Raw genomic sequence first — 17197 nt, 5'->3', positions numbered from 1 at the left:
CTGAAGCAACAGAATTTATTCAAAGAAGAGAAAAATTAATATATTTGCACAGTGATGCAACTAAAATATTATCCCAAATTACATATATATCACAAATAGCACAACTGAAAAACAGTATCATTTGAAAAATCCTATAGGGTTCTTGGCTAACAATTTAGTTTTGTGATGTTTAATATTATGTGCAAGTGATCACCACTAACACAATGAGATTTTGCAGAAACAATTAATGTGATGCTAATTTAGTTTCAATATCATCAAGTCACAGTATAACAAATACTCCTATAATTGATCATCAAATATGATTTGTGCTATGTTACCTAAATAGAAGCAGATTCTCTGGGTGTTTAAGTGATGGTTGCTCCTTGGGTAATTAAGATAGGGTAGGCAGCTTAAAGGACAGTTCTCCCAAAAGGTAGCCTGCACGCATACCAACATATACATATATGTCCAGACAACAGCCTAAATTTTCTCATTTTAGGACTAGGAAAAACTTTGCCACTGTTCAGACTGATCTATTTGGAAACCAATGGCTCTGACAATAAAAACTTCAATCAGGCTCAGAAGAAAACACTCAGCTGACTTGAGTACCTGAAAGAGCAGAGTCAAAGATAAATACTTCATGCCAGTCTTTTACAAATTCTATGGCCGACTCACCCACACCCACGCCGTCCTTGACAAGTACTGAGCAATGCTGCTCCCAGCAGCTGCGGCAAAACTGGTGCTGACAGGCCAGAGAGAGTAGGTTTTCCTTCCGCACAAACTGCATACACACTGCGCAGTGATGAGGGGGATGGGCCGTGGGGACCTGGGGAGACGCAGAGCCATATGAGTCAAAGAAGAGCCTTCAGGCCCTGGGAGGCCATAGGGGCGCCTCAAGCAGCTAGGTGCTGGGAGGCGATCCTGATCCTACAAGTGTCAGAACTCAACTGCAATGTGTGAACTCTGTGAGTCCCAAGAGTTCTGAGCAGAAAGTATTTATCAGGAAGGCTTCCTGAAGGAGGTGGCACCTGAGCTGGGCTTGCAGAATCACTAGGATTAAGAGAGGCAGAAAGAGAAGGCTGAAATGAGAACTTACAGTAGTTTTAGACTGAAAAGCGCAGGATTTCAGAATTGCCAAGGTCCTTAGCAGTCATACAATCCACCTTCTTCTTTTAGAGGCTTTTGAGTTTCTTTTGTAAACCCCGTCCAGCACAGCACAGAGCTGCCCCTCAACAAGTACTACAAATCCAGTCATAAAGTTCTTAGAGGCTGAGTGTGTAAAGCTTCTAACAGCCCACATGCAGTTTTACTTGTCAAAGACAGTGGTTTTCCGACATCAACACGGCCAAGTCACAAAATATCACAGCTTTTAGCAAGTTATAACTCAGCATTAGTACACCGAAGAGATGTCATGTACAATTAATTTAGAGGGATGAGGAAGGCTCCTACTAGGGAAGAAACTTCTAGGATGTGGGCAAATAACTGTAAAGCCTGAACTTCAGAATCCATGCTGTGCTACACAAACTAGTAGACACAAGACGATATGGGGACCCTGGCCAAAACACAAACCAATGGAAAAGTCCACTATAAGTTTACAATAGGTGCTTGTTAGTTTACTTGGGATACAAAAAACAATTTGAGGAAAAAGACCATAAATAATTCTCATGTTTATCCAGTATCCTCCTGCAAATTTTCTCCTAAGAGGCTACAAAAGTTATGTGGTGATCTGAGCCCCTTCTGAGAGCTCTTTCAACACTGCCCTCATTCATCTGTCAAATGTTTGTTGAACTCCTAGATACAGAGAAAATTCTTATGCATTGTAACATATGGTTCCTATCCTTAAAGCACTTACAATCTGGTAGGGGAGCTGAAAAGATGAATGAATCACTACAATATACATGTATAGGTTTAAAGAAGAGAGTGATCACAGGAGACAGGCTTTGTGAGAAATGGCTTGGATTTGGGTCTTTAAAGATGCGTTCCATTCCCACAAGCAAAGATGAGGACTGGGTCTGGACGTTCCAGGCCAGGGAAGGCACAAGCAAAGTCAAAGAGGCACACAGTGAGCTTGAGAACCAAGGAACCTAGCAGGAATGGAGTGCAGGCTGTGTGTAAGCGTAAAGAGGAAGGTGAGGCTGAAGAGGGCCCCAGGACTGGCAAGGATTTACTGTTCATCTATGAGGAAACTTTTCAAACTATAATGGAAATGGAAGATTTAGGCCTATATTGGAACAAATATTTTAGGCACATTGCACTATAAACAAAAGATGGTTCTCAGTAACACTGTAAGCCATGCAAGAGCCACATGCATCACGGAACCCTTACTCCAGTAGGAAACACTCACATGTTTCGATGGATTGGGCTGAACTCGAGCCTCAACGAGCAACTGAGCAGAATTAGACTTGTACCTACAAAGCAAAAAGCAGAAATAAAGGGAATCAGAAAGAGAAGACAAACATTTTTACCTCTGAACAAAAACAGAAGAAACCATCATGTGTTGTGGTTGCACTCAAGTGTCTTTGTCTCTAAATTACCTTCTCACAGAACCAAGTTTCTTTTTACCTTAGTACAAATACTTTTTCTCTTGCAATTTTTTAGCTCTCAATTGGTATGACAATAATAACCCTGCCTCAAAAGCATTGAACTGTAATAAAAATAATTATGAAGGAGCATATCTGCTTCAAATCCCTTTCTGGAAATATAGGCAAATATCTCTATGTCTTCAGAATACAGAAGGGTATCTTAAGACACAGAAAATACAAAGCATAGACGAAAACTGACCAATTACGTTACATTTAAGAATTTTAGGGGCCGGCCCCGTGGCTCAGTGGTTAGGTGCACGCGCTCCGCTGCTGGCGGCCCGGGTTCGGATCCCGAGTGCGCACCGACGCACCGCTTCTCTGGCCATACTGGGGCCGCGTCCCACGTGCAGCAACTGGAAGGATGTGCAGCTTTGACAGGCAACTATCTACTGGGGTTTTGGGGGAAAAATAAATAAATAAAATCTTTAAAAAAAAAAAAAAAAAGAATTTTAGTTCATTAGAAGACATCATAAAGTGAAAAGCCAAGCTATAAACTGGAAGATAATTCAATACATATATAACTAGCAAAGGATTGATATTCAGAATAAACAAAACAAAAACTCCTAAAAGTCCATTTGAAAAGAAAAAAATAACAATACAAAAATGGGCAAAAGACAGAACAGGCATTTCACAGAAGAGGAAGCACAGATGGCCACTAAACATATGAAAAAATGCTCAGCTTCCTTAATAATCTGGTACATTGAAATTAAAAACAATTAGATGCCATTTATACCCACTGGATTGTAAAACTTTAAGCGTGACAACATCAAGAACACTCATGGGGCCAGCCCCGTGGCACAGCGGTTAAGTGCACGCACTCCGCTGCTGGCAGCCCGGGTTTGGATCCCGGGCGCACACGCACCACTGGTGAGTGACATTTTGGCATTACTAGTAAAGCTGAAGAAACATATACTCTACAGCCCAGAAATTCATTCTCTATACTTAACCCTAGAAAAATTATGTGACTCTAGGAGTCACGTACAAGAGTTTTCAGAGCTGCATTATCTTTTTTTTTTTTTTATAATTTATTTATTTTTTTCCCCCAAAGCCCCAGTAGATAGTTGTATGTCATAGTTGCACATCCTTCCAGTTGCTGTATGTGGGACGCAGCCTCAGCATGGCCAGAGAAGTGGTGCGTCGGTGCGCGCCCGGGATCTGAACCAGGGCCGCCAGCAGCGGAGCACGTGCACTTAACCGCTAAGCCACGGGGCCGGCCCAGAGCTGCATTATCTTTAACAGCAAAAAACTAAAAACTCCCAAATGGTTTTTGACAGGAGGATAGATAGGATATCATAAAATGCAACTTTGTTAATTTAAAAAGTTGAAAAACACAGACAACATAATTCCATGTCTGTAAAGTTCTAAAAATATAAAGTTCTAAAAACTCCCCAGAGGATTCAGGAAGAGGAGAAACAACTCCTGATAACTTCCACTTAAGACTCCAAGGTCTGTGTCCCAAGAGCTCTGGTTCTGGGGTGGGAGGTAAACTGGCCGACCCTTTCCAAAGGTAGCATGTGATATGTTATGATGCATTCCTCACTTGATGTATCCAAAAGAAGTAACTGTAGATATTGGCAAGTGTTATCTAGAAGGGCACTGATTACAAATCAACGATGGCATAACAAATGTGAACTAACTTTACAGTTTCTAACAACAGGGGTTTGGAAAAAGTATGGAACATCTATATGACGAAATATTGAGCCAGCAATAAAACTGGGGTAGAAAGAATATGCTGGGGGCCGGCCCGGTGGCGCAGAAGTTAAGTGCGCACGGTCCACTGCGGCGGGCCGAGGTTTGTGCGTTCAGATCCCAGGCACGCACCAATGCACCACTTGTCAAGCCATGCTGCGGCGGTGGCCCATATAAAGTAGAGGAAGATAGGCACGGATGCTAGCCCAGAGCCAATCTTCCTCAGCAAAAAAAGAGGAGGATTGGCATCGGATGTTAGCTCAAGGCTAGTCTTCCTCACAAAAAAAAAAAAAATGCTGAAAACATGGGGAAATGTTCACCATATATTGAGAGAAAAAAGGATATACAATATGATCCAATGTTTTAAAAATATAATACGCACATTGTTAGGATATACTCTAAAATGTAAACAATAATCACCACTGGGTAGGTGGGCAGAGAGAGGAGCTATGGGTGATGCCATCTCTCCTCCCCCAAACCCCTTACCTGTCCAATATCTCTGCAACTTGCCAGTGGAAATTAACTAATATAAGTTTAGCAACTGAATGAGATACCTAGAAAGAAGAAAGAAAAAAAAATCAAATTATAACTCTAGTTTCTTTCAGAGCGCTCCACATTTTGAGAAATGCATACATTCATGTCTATAGCAGGCCCAGGATTGATTTCCAAGTTCTCCTCTTGGTCCTCTGCTTCTTATAATCTTGGATTTCGTAGATCTCTTCGATTTTTCTTTGTTTTCATTAATGACCCTTCTAGGAAATCAGTCTGATTTGAAACTTAAGCAAAATCACCCTGTCTACAATAAATAACAGCCCAGCATCCAATTTAAACAAAAGAGCTCTGGGCTCCCTAATTCGATATATGTTCCCTTAAGCTGCTGGAGGAGGCCACACATGGGAAGTGCACCTCTAGTTAGACCTATTAGTTGCAGAAAATCTCCAGGCTTGGACTGGTATAAACCCAGCAAAACAAAACAAACAAAAAATATCCCCATTTAGAATAGAAGGAAAGTACCTCAACACCATAAAGGCTATTTATGACGAACCCACAGCCAACATCATACTCAACGGGGAAAGACTGAAAGCCATTCCTCTGAGAACAGGAACAAGGCAGGGCTGCTCACTCTCACCACTCCTATTCAACATAGTACTGGAGGTTTTGGCCAGAGCAATTAGGCAAGAAAAAGGAATAAAAGGAATCCAAATAGGTAACGAAGAAGTGAAACTGTCACTATTTGCAGATGACATGATTTTATATATAGGAAACCCTAAAGAATCCGTTGGAAAACTATTAGAAATAATCAACAACTACACCAAAGTCGCAGGGTACAAAATCAATCTACAAAAATCAGTTGCATTTCTGTATGCTAATAACGAACTAACAGAAAGAGAGTTCAAAAAGATAATACCATTTACAATTGCATCAAAAAGAATAAAATACCTAGGAATAAATCTTACCAAGGAAGTGAAAGACCTATATGATGAAAACTACAAGACATTATTATTTTTTTTTAAAGATTTTATTTATTTATTTTTTTCCCCCAAAGCCCCAGTAGATAGTTGTATGTCATAGCTGCACATCCTTCTAGTTGCTGTACGTGGGACGCGGCCTCAGCATGGCCGGAGAAGCGGTGTGTCGGTGCGCGCCCGGGGTCCGAGCCCGGGCCGCCAGCAGCGGAGCACGAGCACTTAACCGCTAAGCCACGGGGCCAGCCCTACAAGACATTATTGAAAGAAATCGATGATGACATAAAGAAATGGAAAGACATCCCATGCACATGGATTGGAAGAATAAACATAGTTAAAATGTCTATATTACCTAAAGCAATCTACAGATTCTATGCAATCCCAATCAGAATCCCAATGACATTCTTCACGGAAATAGAAAAAAGAATACTAAAATTCATATGGGGGGTTGGACCGGCCCTGTGGCTTAGTGGTTAAGCGCGCGCGCTCCGTTACTGGCGGCCCAGGCTCGGATCCCAGGCGCGCACCCACGCACGGCTTCTCTGGCCATGCTGAGGCCGCGTCCCACATACAGCAACTAGAAGGATGTGCAACTACGACATACAACTATCTAGTGGCGCTTTGGGGAAAGGAAAAAAAAAAAAAATTCATAAGGGGCAATAAAAGACCCCAAACAGCTAAAGCAAGCCTAAGAAAAAAGAACAAAGCAGGAGGCATCACAATCCCTGACTTCAAAACATACTACAAAGCAATAGTAATCAAAACAGCATGGTACTGGTACAAAAAGAGACACACAAATCAATGGAACAGAATGGAAAGCCCAGAAATAAAACCACACATACACAGACAGCTAATTTTCAACAAAGGAGCTAAGAAAATACAATGGAGAAAGGAAAGTCTCTTCAATAAATGGTGATGGGAAAACTGGACAGCCACATGCAAAAGAACCAAAGTGGACCATCTGCTATCGCCATTCACAAAAATTAACTCAAAATGGATCAAAGACCTGAAGGTGGGACCTGAAACTATAAAACTCACAGAAGAAAATATAGGCAACACACTATTTGACATTCGTCATAAAGGAATCTTTTCGGATGACATGCCTACCCAGACTAGGGAAACTAAAGAAAAAATAAGCAAGTGGGACTAAAGAGCTTCTACAAGACAAACAAAACCAGAATCAAGATGAACAGACAACCCACCAGCTGGGAGAGAATATTTGCAAAACATACATCTGACAAGGGGTTGATCTCCGTAATATATAAAGAACTCACACAACTGAACAACAAAAAAACAAACAACCCAATCAAAAAATGGGCAGAGGAAATGAACAGACACTTCTCCAAAGAAGATATACAGATGGCCAATAGGCACATGAAAAGATGTTCAAATCACTAATCATCAGGGAAATGCAAATTAAAACAACACTAAGATATCACCTCACTCCCGTTAGAATGGCTATAATCACCAAGACAAAAAACAACAAATGTTGGAGAGGATGTGGAGAAACAGGAACCCTCATACACGGCCGGTGGAAATGCAAACTGGTGCAGCCTCTATGGAAAACAGTATGGAGATTCCTCAAAGAATTAAAAATAGAGATGCCCTATGATCCAGCTATCCCACTACTAGGAGTCTATCCAATGAACATGAAATCAACAGTCCAAAGAGGCTTATGCACCCCTATGTTCACTGTAGCATTACTCACTATAGCCAAGAAGTGGAAGCAACCTAAGTGTCCCTCGACTAGCAACTGGATCAAGAAAATGTGGGATATATATATAATGGAATACTACTCAGCCATAAAAAAAGACAAAATCGTCCCATTTGCAACAACATGGATGGGCCTGGAGGGTATTATGTTAAGTGAAGTAAGCCAGAAAGAGACAGACAAACACTGTATGATCTCACTCATATGTGGACTATAAACCAACACACGGACAGAGAAAACTGTATTGTGGTTACCAGGGGCAATGGGGGCGGGGGGTGGGCACAAGGGGTGAAGGGAGACATATATATGGTGATGAACAAACAAAAATGTACAACCCAAAATTTCACACTGTTGAAAACTATTAGAACATCAATAAAAAAAAAAATCCCCATTTAACATCTCTCAATTCCTGGCAACCAATGAGCCCTAATAGCAAGGACAATTTAAAAGTCTGTGGGCAGCCTTTCTGGCCCCTACATTCTCCTTTAAAGCATGTCGAGGGCCGGCCCCGTGGCTTAGCGGTTGGGTGCGCGCGCTCCGCTGCTGGCGGCCCGGGTTCGGATCCCGGGCGCGCACCGACGCACCGCTTCTCCGGCCATGCTGAGGCCGCGTCCCACACACGGCAACTGGAGGGATGTACAGCTATGACATGCAACTATCTACTGGGGCTTTGGGGGGAAAATAAATAAATAAATAAAATCTCAAAAAAAAAAAAATAAAATAAAGCACATCGGTTACGGCTATCAAAGAGCCTCAGAAGGTGCTTTGAGCTATTGATTCTACTTCTTTAAATTTTTCTGAAAAAATGATAGAGGATATATGCACTGCAGTGTTTTACAAGAGTGAAAAATATGGGGCTGGCAAGGTGGCATAGTGGTTAAGTTCGCGTGCTCCACTTCGGCAGCTCGGGGTTTGCAGGTTTGGATCCCGGGTGTGGACCTACACACTGCTCGTCAGCCATGCTGTGGCAGGGGACCCACATACAGAGTAGAGGAAGATCAGCAACAGACGTTAGCTCAGAGCAAATCTTCCTCAGCAAAAGAAAAAGAAAAAGAAACTAAGGACCTGTTGATAGTTAGGATTATGTATTATCAAGGACTTATAATGAAAAGGCCAAACCAAACCTTTTCCAAAAGGAAAATGGGTCCAGAGTGGTAATCAACCACTGAAAGCCAAAAGAGACTAATGACTTAGGAAGGAACACATACAACCACATCATGTTCAAGATAAATTTGCAGTTCTATTAGATCAATATGTAATAAGATTAAAAGTCTCATTTATTTATGAGTCCTCTTTCTACTTCTGGAAACACTAATTGAGGAAAAGACTAGAAAACAAGAAACTAAGGAAGTTTCTTATCCAAAAATTTGAAGTCCCACGTAATTACTCATAGATTAATCTGAGCCTCTACTCCCAGAGACAGAATCAGAATCCACCATACTCTCCATCTCAGGGGCCAAAAAGGGTTCCTCTCAATGGGAATGGGTCACTATTTCTAGCACGCCTGGGAATCTCACCCCTGTCCAAACTGCAAATCCTAAACTGGTGGAATCTGTCTTTGACAGCAGTTTTGGACTTTCACAAGACCATGAGTCAAGAATAGTTACAATGAGGGGGCCGGCCCAGTGGTGCAAGCGGTTAAGTGCGCGCCCCCCGCTGCAGCAGCCCAGGGTTCGCCGGTTCGGATCCCGGGCATGCACCGACGCACCACCTGGCAAACCATGCTGTGGCAGCGTCCCATATAAAGTAGATGAAGATGGGCATGCATGTTGGCCCAGGGCCAGTCTTCCTCAGCAAAAAAAAGGAGGACTGGCAAATGTTAGCTCAGGGCCCATCTTCCTCACAAAAAAAAAAAAAAGAATAGTTACAATGAATTTAAACAAAGACTCTCAACAGCAGAGATAAGCTGTTTTCCTATTCCCCCTCCCCTCCAATGCATGTTAAACCACATCTCAACTATTCTCAAAAATCATGTTTGATAATTTATATATAATACTTTAAAAACGAGTGGGTCTGTCAAAAGCAGAAATCAAAAATCTGTGGATTATTTCTGATTTTACCAATTCAATTTGGTTCATAATTTGACAAGATGTTGATTTCAACTGCTGAATGTCAATCTTCGGAATTGCTGACAGTGGATATACTAAGGTATTCTTTATACACATACACCAGGCAATATAAACTCCCTTGTTGCCAAATTCAACAAACATTTCTCATGCTTTATCTTGTTGGTAGACTCTGACACTTAAATTCTCTCTGCCTTAACACCCCTCTTGGTCTCTGTGATGAATCTCTTGTAGCTCCTGTTCAGGTACTCTAACTGTGCTCTTCCTCCTGTATGCCCATCTTGGCACTGGAGGAACCACACTCCCATACCTCCCAAGCTAGGATCCTTGGCCTTTTCCTCTATGTCTCACTGTTCCTTACCAATTCACCCTCTCCCATCATCACCACTCCACTGCCCAATCTCTAGTCCTGCCTCTCCTAAGCACTCCCATCAGAAGAGCCTCACTATCACCTAGATGATAGAAAGGCATCTTATACTGATGTGCCTGCCTAGTGTCTATACCTCTCCATGCCATAATCCTCAGGGTGAGCTTCCGGAAGTCCCAGTATAACAGTAACAATAACAGACAATTCTTACAGAGCTTTTACATCTTGCCAGGATCAGTTCCCACCCTGTTTAAAATTTATCACTGCTCTCTAATACTGACAAGACAAACCTTGAGCCCTTACTGGAAGAGTCATCAGGACCCACTGCTGAACCACGGTCCCCTGGAGTCCAGCAATAGACCGACTGCACGCGTTTCTCTAACTATTCTCTGACAAGAATGCCCTTCTTTGTAGCAAATATTTGGAAATTAACTTTCTCTAGAACCTATGTGTCAAAAAAGAAATCACAAGAGAAATTAGAAAATGTTTTGAACTGAATGATAATACCACATAATAAAATTTGTGAGATGCAGCTAACGCAATGCCTAGAGGGAAATTTACAACTGTAAATGTTTATACTAGAAAAGAAAGGTCCAAAAATAAATGACATAAGAGTCTACCTTAAGAAGCTAGAAAAAGATGACTAAACTCAAAGTAAGTGAAAAGAAGAAAATAATAAAGATAAAAATGGGGCTGGCCCTGAGGTGTACTGGTTAAGTTCGGCGCGCTCCACTTCAGTGGCCCGGGTTCACATCCCAGGTGTGGACCTACACCACTCGTCAGTCATGCTAGGGTGGTGACCCACATGCAAAGTGGAGGAAGATTGGCACAGATGTTAGCTCAGGGCGAATCTTCCTCAGCAAAAAAAAAAAAAAAAAAAAAAGATAAAACCAGAAATAAATAAAATCTAAACCAAATAATGCTGAAAATTAACAAAGTCCAAAAGTTGATTCTTTAAAAAGATCAACAAGGCCGCCCTGTGGTGTAGCGGTTAAGTGTGCACGCTCCACTGCTGGCGGCCTGGGTTCGGATCCTGGGTGCGCACCGACACACCACTTGTCAGGCCATGCTGTGGTGGTGTCCCATATAAAGTGGAGGAAAATGGGCACAGATGTTAGCCCAGGGCCAGTATTCCTCAGCAAAAAGAGGAGTATTGGCATGGATGTTAGCTCAGGGCTGATCTTCCTCACCAAAAAAAAAAGATCAACAGAGTTGATAAGAACTTTAGCTACAACAATTAAGAAAAAAAGAGAATAAAAATTACCAATAACATCTGTGAAAGAGGGTCTATCCCTACAAATTTTATAGACATTGAAAGGAAAATAAGGGAATATTATGAATAATCTAATTCTAATAAACTTGTTATTTTAGATGAAACTGACAAGGTCCTTGAAAAACACTTACCAAAACTGACACAAAATGAAAAAGAAAAATTGAATAGCTCTGTATTTATTAAAGACACTGAATTCATTATCAAACATTTTTTTACAAAATTCTATGCCCAGAAGTTTTTTACTGGTGAATTCTAGCAACACTAATCTTACACAAACACTTTCAGAAACTACAGGAGGAAGGAAAACTTCTAAACTCATTTTAAGAGGCTAACATAACCCTGATACAAAAATCTGACAAAAATATAAAAGAAAATTACAGATCAATATCCCTTATGAACAAAAACACAAAAATCAATCCAAACATTTTAGCAAATTAAATTTAGCAATACAGAAGGACAATATATCATAATCAAATGAAGTTTATCACAGAAATGGAAGGCTGATTTAACATTTGAAAACTCCTAATGTAATTCATTGAAGGAACAAAATAAAGGGGGGAAAAAAACCAAATGATCATTTCAGTAGATGCAAAAAACCCATTTGACAGAATTTAATATTCATTCAAGATAAAAAATTCTCAGCAAATTAGAAAGAAAAGTGAACTGCCTGAATCTTAGTGCACCTATGAAAAACATACTCAATGAAGAAATAGTGAATGCTAAGATTAGGAAAATGGCATGGATGACCACTCTCATCATTTCATTTAACATTATATTGTAGGCCCTAGCCAGGGAAATAAGGCAAGGGGGAAAAGAAAAGACATAATAAAGTTTGGAAAGGAAGAAGCAAATCTGTCTCTATTCCTGAATAAAATGACTGTTTATGCAGAAAATCCTAAAAGAATCTACAAAACTACTACTAGAACTAATAAATGAATTTAGTTAGGTAACAAAATACAAGGTCAACATAGAAAAATAAAATGTATTTCTATATAGCAGCAAACAAATGAAAACTAAAATTTTAAACAGGCGAAATGTATTTTAGTAATATTTTATTTAACCTAATATTTCTAAAATATTATGTAAACATGTAATCCACAAAAAATTATTAATGAACTTATATCCTTTTTTTCACCTAAGTCTTCAAAGTCCATTGTATATTTTAGAATTATAGCACACACCAATTCAAACTGGCCACATTTCAAATGCCCAATAGTTACATGTGATCATAGCTACCACACTGGACAACACAGCTACAGACTGAACATAGCAATCAAAACTAATCAAAATTAAAGCAGGGTGCATTTTTTTTGGTACAAATTAACAGTTGATCCTAAAATCTGTGGAAATGTAAAGGACCCAGAACAGCCAAAGTACTCTTGAAAGAGAAGAGCAAAGTTGGAGGACTTGATACCATCTGACTTCAAGACTTACTATAAAGCTACAGTAATCAAGACAGTGAGGGGGCCTGCCCCATGGTGTAGCGGTTAAGTGTGTGTGCTCTGCTGTTGGCGGCCCGGGTTCGGATCCCAGGCGCACACTGATGCACCGCCTGTCAGGCCATGCTGTGGCAGCGTCCCATATAAAGTGAAGGAAGATAGGCACGGTTGTTAGTCCAGGGCCAGTCCTCCTCAGCAAAAAAAGAGGAGGATTGGCATGGATGTTAGCTCAGGGCTGATCTTCCTCACACACACAAAAAAAATATATGGCCGGCCCCGTGGCTTAGCGGTTCAGTGTGCGCGCTTCGCTGCTGGCGGCCCGGGTTCGGATCCCAGGCGCGCACTGACACACCGCTTCTCCAGCCATGCTCAGGCCGTGTCCCACATACAGCAACTAGAAGGATGTGCAGCTATGACATACAACTATCTACTGGGGCTTTGGGGGAAAAAAAAAAAAAAAAAAAAGACAGTGAGGTACTGGCTTAAGGACAGACATATAGATCAATGAAACAGAACAGAGTCCAGAAGTAAACTCATACATTTATGGTTCATTTTATTTTTATTTTTATTATTTTTTAAAGATTTTATTTATTTATTTTCCCCCCAAAGCCCCAGCAGATAGCTGTATGTCATAGCTGCACATCCTTCTAAGTTGCTGTATGTGGGACTCGGCCCCAGCGTGGCCAGAGAAGCGGTGCGTCGGCGCGCACCTGGGATCCGAACCCGGGCCGCCAGCAGCGGAGCACACGCACTTAACCGCTAAGCCACTGGGCCGGCCCTATGGTTCATTTTAAACAAGGGTGCCAAAGTAATTCAATGGAGGAAAGGACAGTCTTTTCAACAAATGGTTCTGGAATAACTTAACGTCATTATACAAAAAAAACCACAAAATACAGAACTTAGATGCTTACTTCACGCCATATGAAAATTAACTCAAAATTGTTCACAGCTTTAAATGTAAAACTGAAAACTATAAAATTTCTAGAAGAAAATCTTTGCAAACTTGATTTAGGCAAAGATTCCTTAGATATGACAATGAAAGCACAACCCTTAAAAGAAAAAAACTGATAAGTTGGACTTCATCAAAATTAAACTTTTACTCTTCAAAGACATTAAGAAAACAGAAGAGACAAGCCACAGACTGGGAAAAAACAATTGCAAATCACATATCTGATAAGGGAGTTAACTCAGAATATACAAAGAACTCATGCAACTCAATAATAAAACAAAACAACCCAATTTTTAAAAATAGGCAAAAGATTTGGACACTTCACCAAAAAAAAGTACGACTAGCAAATAAGCACAAGAAAATATTCTCAACATCATTAGTCATTAGGGAAGTGCAAATTAAAACCACAAGAAACCACTTTACACCCACTAGAATGATTACAATCCAAAAGACTGACAATCAAGTGCTAGCAAGGATGTGGAGAAACTGGAACTCTTCTATAATGCTGGTGGGAATGTTAAAATAGTAGTCACCTCAGAAAACAGTTTGGCAGTTTCTTAAAATGTTAAATATACACTTACATATGACCTAGCATTCCCACTTCTCCTAGATACCTATCCAAGAGAAATGAAAACATATGTCCATATAAAGTCCTGGACATAAATGTTCATAGCAGCATATTTCATAATAGCCAAAAACCACAAACAACCCAAATGTCCATCAACTGATGAATGGGTAAACAAAATGTGGTATATCCATACAAAGGAAAATCATTATTCAGCAATAAAAAAGAAAGCACTACTGACATGTGATACAACATGGATGAACCTCAAAAACATTATGCTAAGTGAAAAAAGCCAGACACAAAGGACTACATACTGAACGATCCCATTTATATGAAATTTCTAGAAAAGGCAAAACTATAGAGACAGAAAGATGATCAGTAGTTGCCTGGGCATGGGAGTGGGGACTGACAACAAATGGCCACAAGGGAATTTTTTGGATGATGAAAATGTTCTATAACTTGGATCATGGTGATGGTTGCACAGCTGTATAAATTTACTAAAATTTATCTAATGATACACTTTAAAATGGGTGAATTCAATGGAATGTAAATATTTCAATAAAGCTGTATAAACATAAAATTGATTGATGGATAAAAATATGATAAAGCAAATGTAGCAAAAGGTTAGCAATTGCGTAATTTACATGGTAGGTATACGGATGCCCACTGTACAATTCTTCAAACTTCTTTGCATGTTTTAAAATTTTCATAATAGAAGTCAAGGAGGGAAAGTTTGCCAAATTTAATTCAATGGTAATCACTTGCATAAACAAATGTTACAATAAACAAAGGGTTGACCTTTGCATTTACTACATCAAATAGTTTACTTTGACCTTTTACTTACGCCTCAAAATGAAAAATTCCCCTTCAGAGTTTTAAATTTATTTATTTATTTATTTATTTAGCGTGTTTGTGTGTGTGTGAGGAAGATCAGCCCTGAGCTAACATCCATGCCAATCCTCCTCTTTTTGCTGAGGAAGACTGGCCCTGAGCTAACATCCGTGCCCATCTTCCTCCACTTTATTTGGGACGCCGCCACAGCATGGCCTGACAAGTGGTGCATCAGTGGCGCCTGGTATCCGAACCTGGGCCGCCAGAAGTGGAGCACGTGCACTTAACCGCTACGCCACGGGGCCGGCCCCCCCCTTCAGAGTTTTAACATACTTTTGACCAAAGGTTAACTGATTATACGTGTGAATTTTAGCATAAATAGATATAACTTCCACGCGGGTCTGCAATGCTGATAACTTCACAATACTCTCTGGCTGTCTCTCAACCTCCCAGACCAAATCTTAGTGTTCCACTGGATGCTTTGCTACAAGTCTGTCAGCTCCTTAAATCTTGCTATTCCATAAGGCATAGTTCTCAGGCCTGCCTTCTTCTCACTCCCTGGCCTGTCTTTGAGCAATCACACTCCTGCCTAAGCCTTGGTCAGTGTGAACATAAGCCCCAAAGATAAGAACTTCCCTCTCATTTTTCCTGGGGCTGGGGAAGGGAGTGTGACTGATCAAGGTGGAGAAGGGAGGGCAAGTACAGCTATGCATCCATTAACGACAGGCATACATTCTGAGAAATGTGTCGTTAGGCGATGTCATTGTGTGAACATCATAAAGTAGCTTAACAAACCTAGATGGTGTAGCCTACTACAAACCTAGGCTATATGGTACTAATTTTATGGGACCACTGTCGTTGACTGAAACATCATTATGCAGCACATGACTGTAGTGGTGTAATGTTCATCAAAGACTAAAGGATGCCCTTAAGTCTCTGGGTGGTCCAGAGAAGCCTTTCACAGAGTCAAAGATGGGGTTAGAGTAGAGGCCAAGTACAGCCCATCTTCCCTGCCTTTTTTCTCTCTTTCCCTGTGTCCTCAAACCTGACCCACAATGGATCAGAAGCCTCTGGAGAGCTTTCCCTCCAGCTTGAAAGGATTGTGGGGTCACTTCTGTTGTCACTTATCCTGGCCACTGCTCTGCATTACCAATCCAATTTGGCTTTGTTTTGCCATTGCATTTACAATCTCAACCCTCAGATGGTTTCCAGATCTTTATTTCAGGAAGCACTTAGGTATATGCATGTCAAAAAGGACTTTGCTACTGGTCATCAGTATTTCCCAAAGGTCACAGGCAAACATCTATCATCCTCTATAGTCTGTGTTTGGGACAGACACTTAAAAGATATTTCCCTGATACAGGCCTTCAAAACATGTTTAGTAGTTACCACTTGTGCACAGATACCCAAAGAAGTAGACAGCTGCTGGAGAGTCAAGCTCTCTTTTCTGTTTTGTTTTTTTTTATAGAGAACGTGGTAAATGTGCCACACAATTCTATCCCTGCTTCACCAGTAGGGTTTGGGGGTTGGGGGGTGAGGACCAGGGGAAAATCCAGGATATGGGCCAATGATGTTAAGATTTTCTCACAGAGATGTAATGAAGTGTATATGAATGCTTTAGCCACTGTTACCAGCAAGCAGTTCCTGACACGGTTAACAGCCCACAAGTCTACAACCTCAGCATCTCATTCGATATTCTGGAAGCACTTTCTTCCATGATCTAAGGGCTTCAGAGACTAGAGAAACGAAAGAGGGTAAACATCACAGCTTGGAATGCAGACCACCTTGATAAGATAAAACTTCCCAATCACTGTGTGGCCTCTGCCCCACTCATTACAAGGAGACAGTCTGCGGACTTTCAGGAGCTTATCTAACGCAACTCCAGCAGCAATTTGGGTATTGGTTTATACTTTAGCAATTCTGTGACTTGCTGACCAGCTCTATGTTCTAATTTATTGTATTTTCTCGATTAGGTCCCGAAGCAGAAAGCAGACTGTGGTAAAATAATTTTTCCAATCACAGGTCCGCAAGTCCACCTAAAGTTTGTTAGTAAATGAGAGCCACAAATTTCTTTTCTGGTTTCCACCAAACCCTTCCCCCCTAAAAATATTCAAGCAAGTCCCTATCAGAATTTTATATTAATAATTGGAACAAACATTTCTTGATCTCCTGACCACAAAGAACTTGAAATACCAGAGGGAGATAAATCCTGATGGTGAAGGAAACAATAAGCACATACGACATTCTGGACCCTTTCTAATACACAGCCAACATCTATCT

The 17197-nt window shown here is 40.7% G+C and overlaps 1 protein-coding gene across 7 annotated transcripts in view; it reads right to left on the bottom strand.

The window, feature by feature from the left end:
- Positions 1–17197, bottom strand: part of ARIH2 (ariadne RBR E3 ubiquitin protein ligase 2) — a 56397-nt gene that overhangs the window by 11843 nt on the left and 27357 nt on the right. For all 7 annotated transcript variants that reach the window (XM_087430952.1, XM_087430954.1, XM_087430951.1 and 4 more), the window contains 3 exons: positions 4737–4804; positions 2324–2387; positions 655–805 (listed from right to left, as the gene is read on the bottom strand). In XM_087430952.1, the coding sequence (XP_087287078.1) occupies positions 655–805; positions 2324–2387; positions 4737–4804 (283 nt within the window). The remainder of the gene's footprint in view (positions 1–654; positions 806–2323; positions 2388–4736; positions 4805–17197) is intronic.

The sequence above is a fragment of the Ceratotherium simum genome, chromosome 5, assembly GCF_057802395.1.
Source record: "Ceratotherium simum simum isolate JZ-2026a chromosome 5, ASM5780239v1, whole genome shotgun sequence".
Taxonomy (NCBI): domain Eukaryota; kingdom Metazoa; phylum Chordata; class Mammalia; order Perissodactyla; family Rhinocerotidae; genus Ceratotherium; species Ceratotherium simum.
The sequence above is the reverse complement of the archived record's forward strand: the minus strand, read 5'-3'. Positions and strand labels throughout refer to the sequence as shown.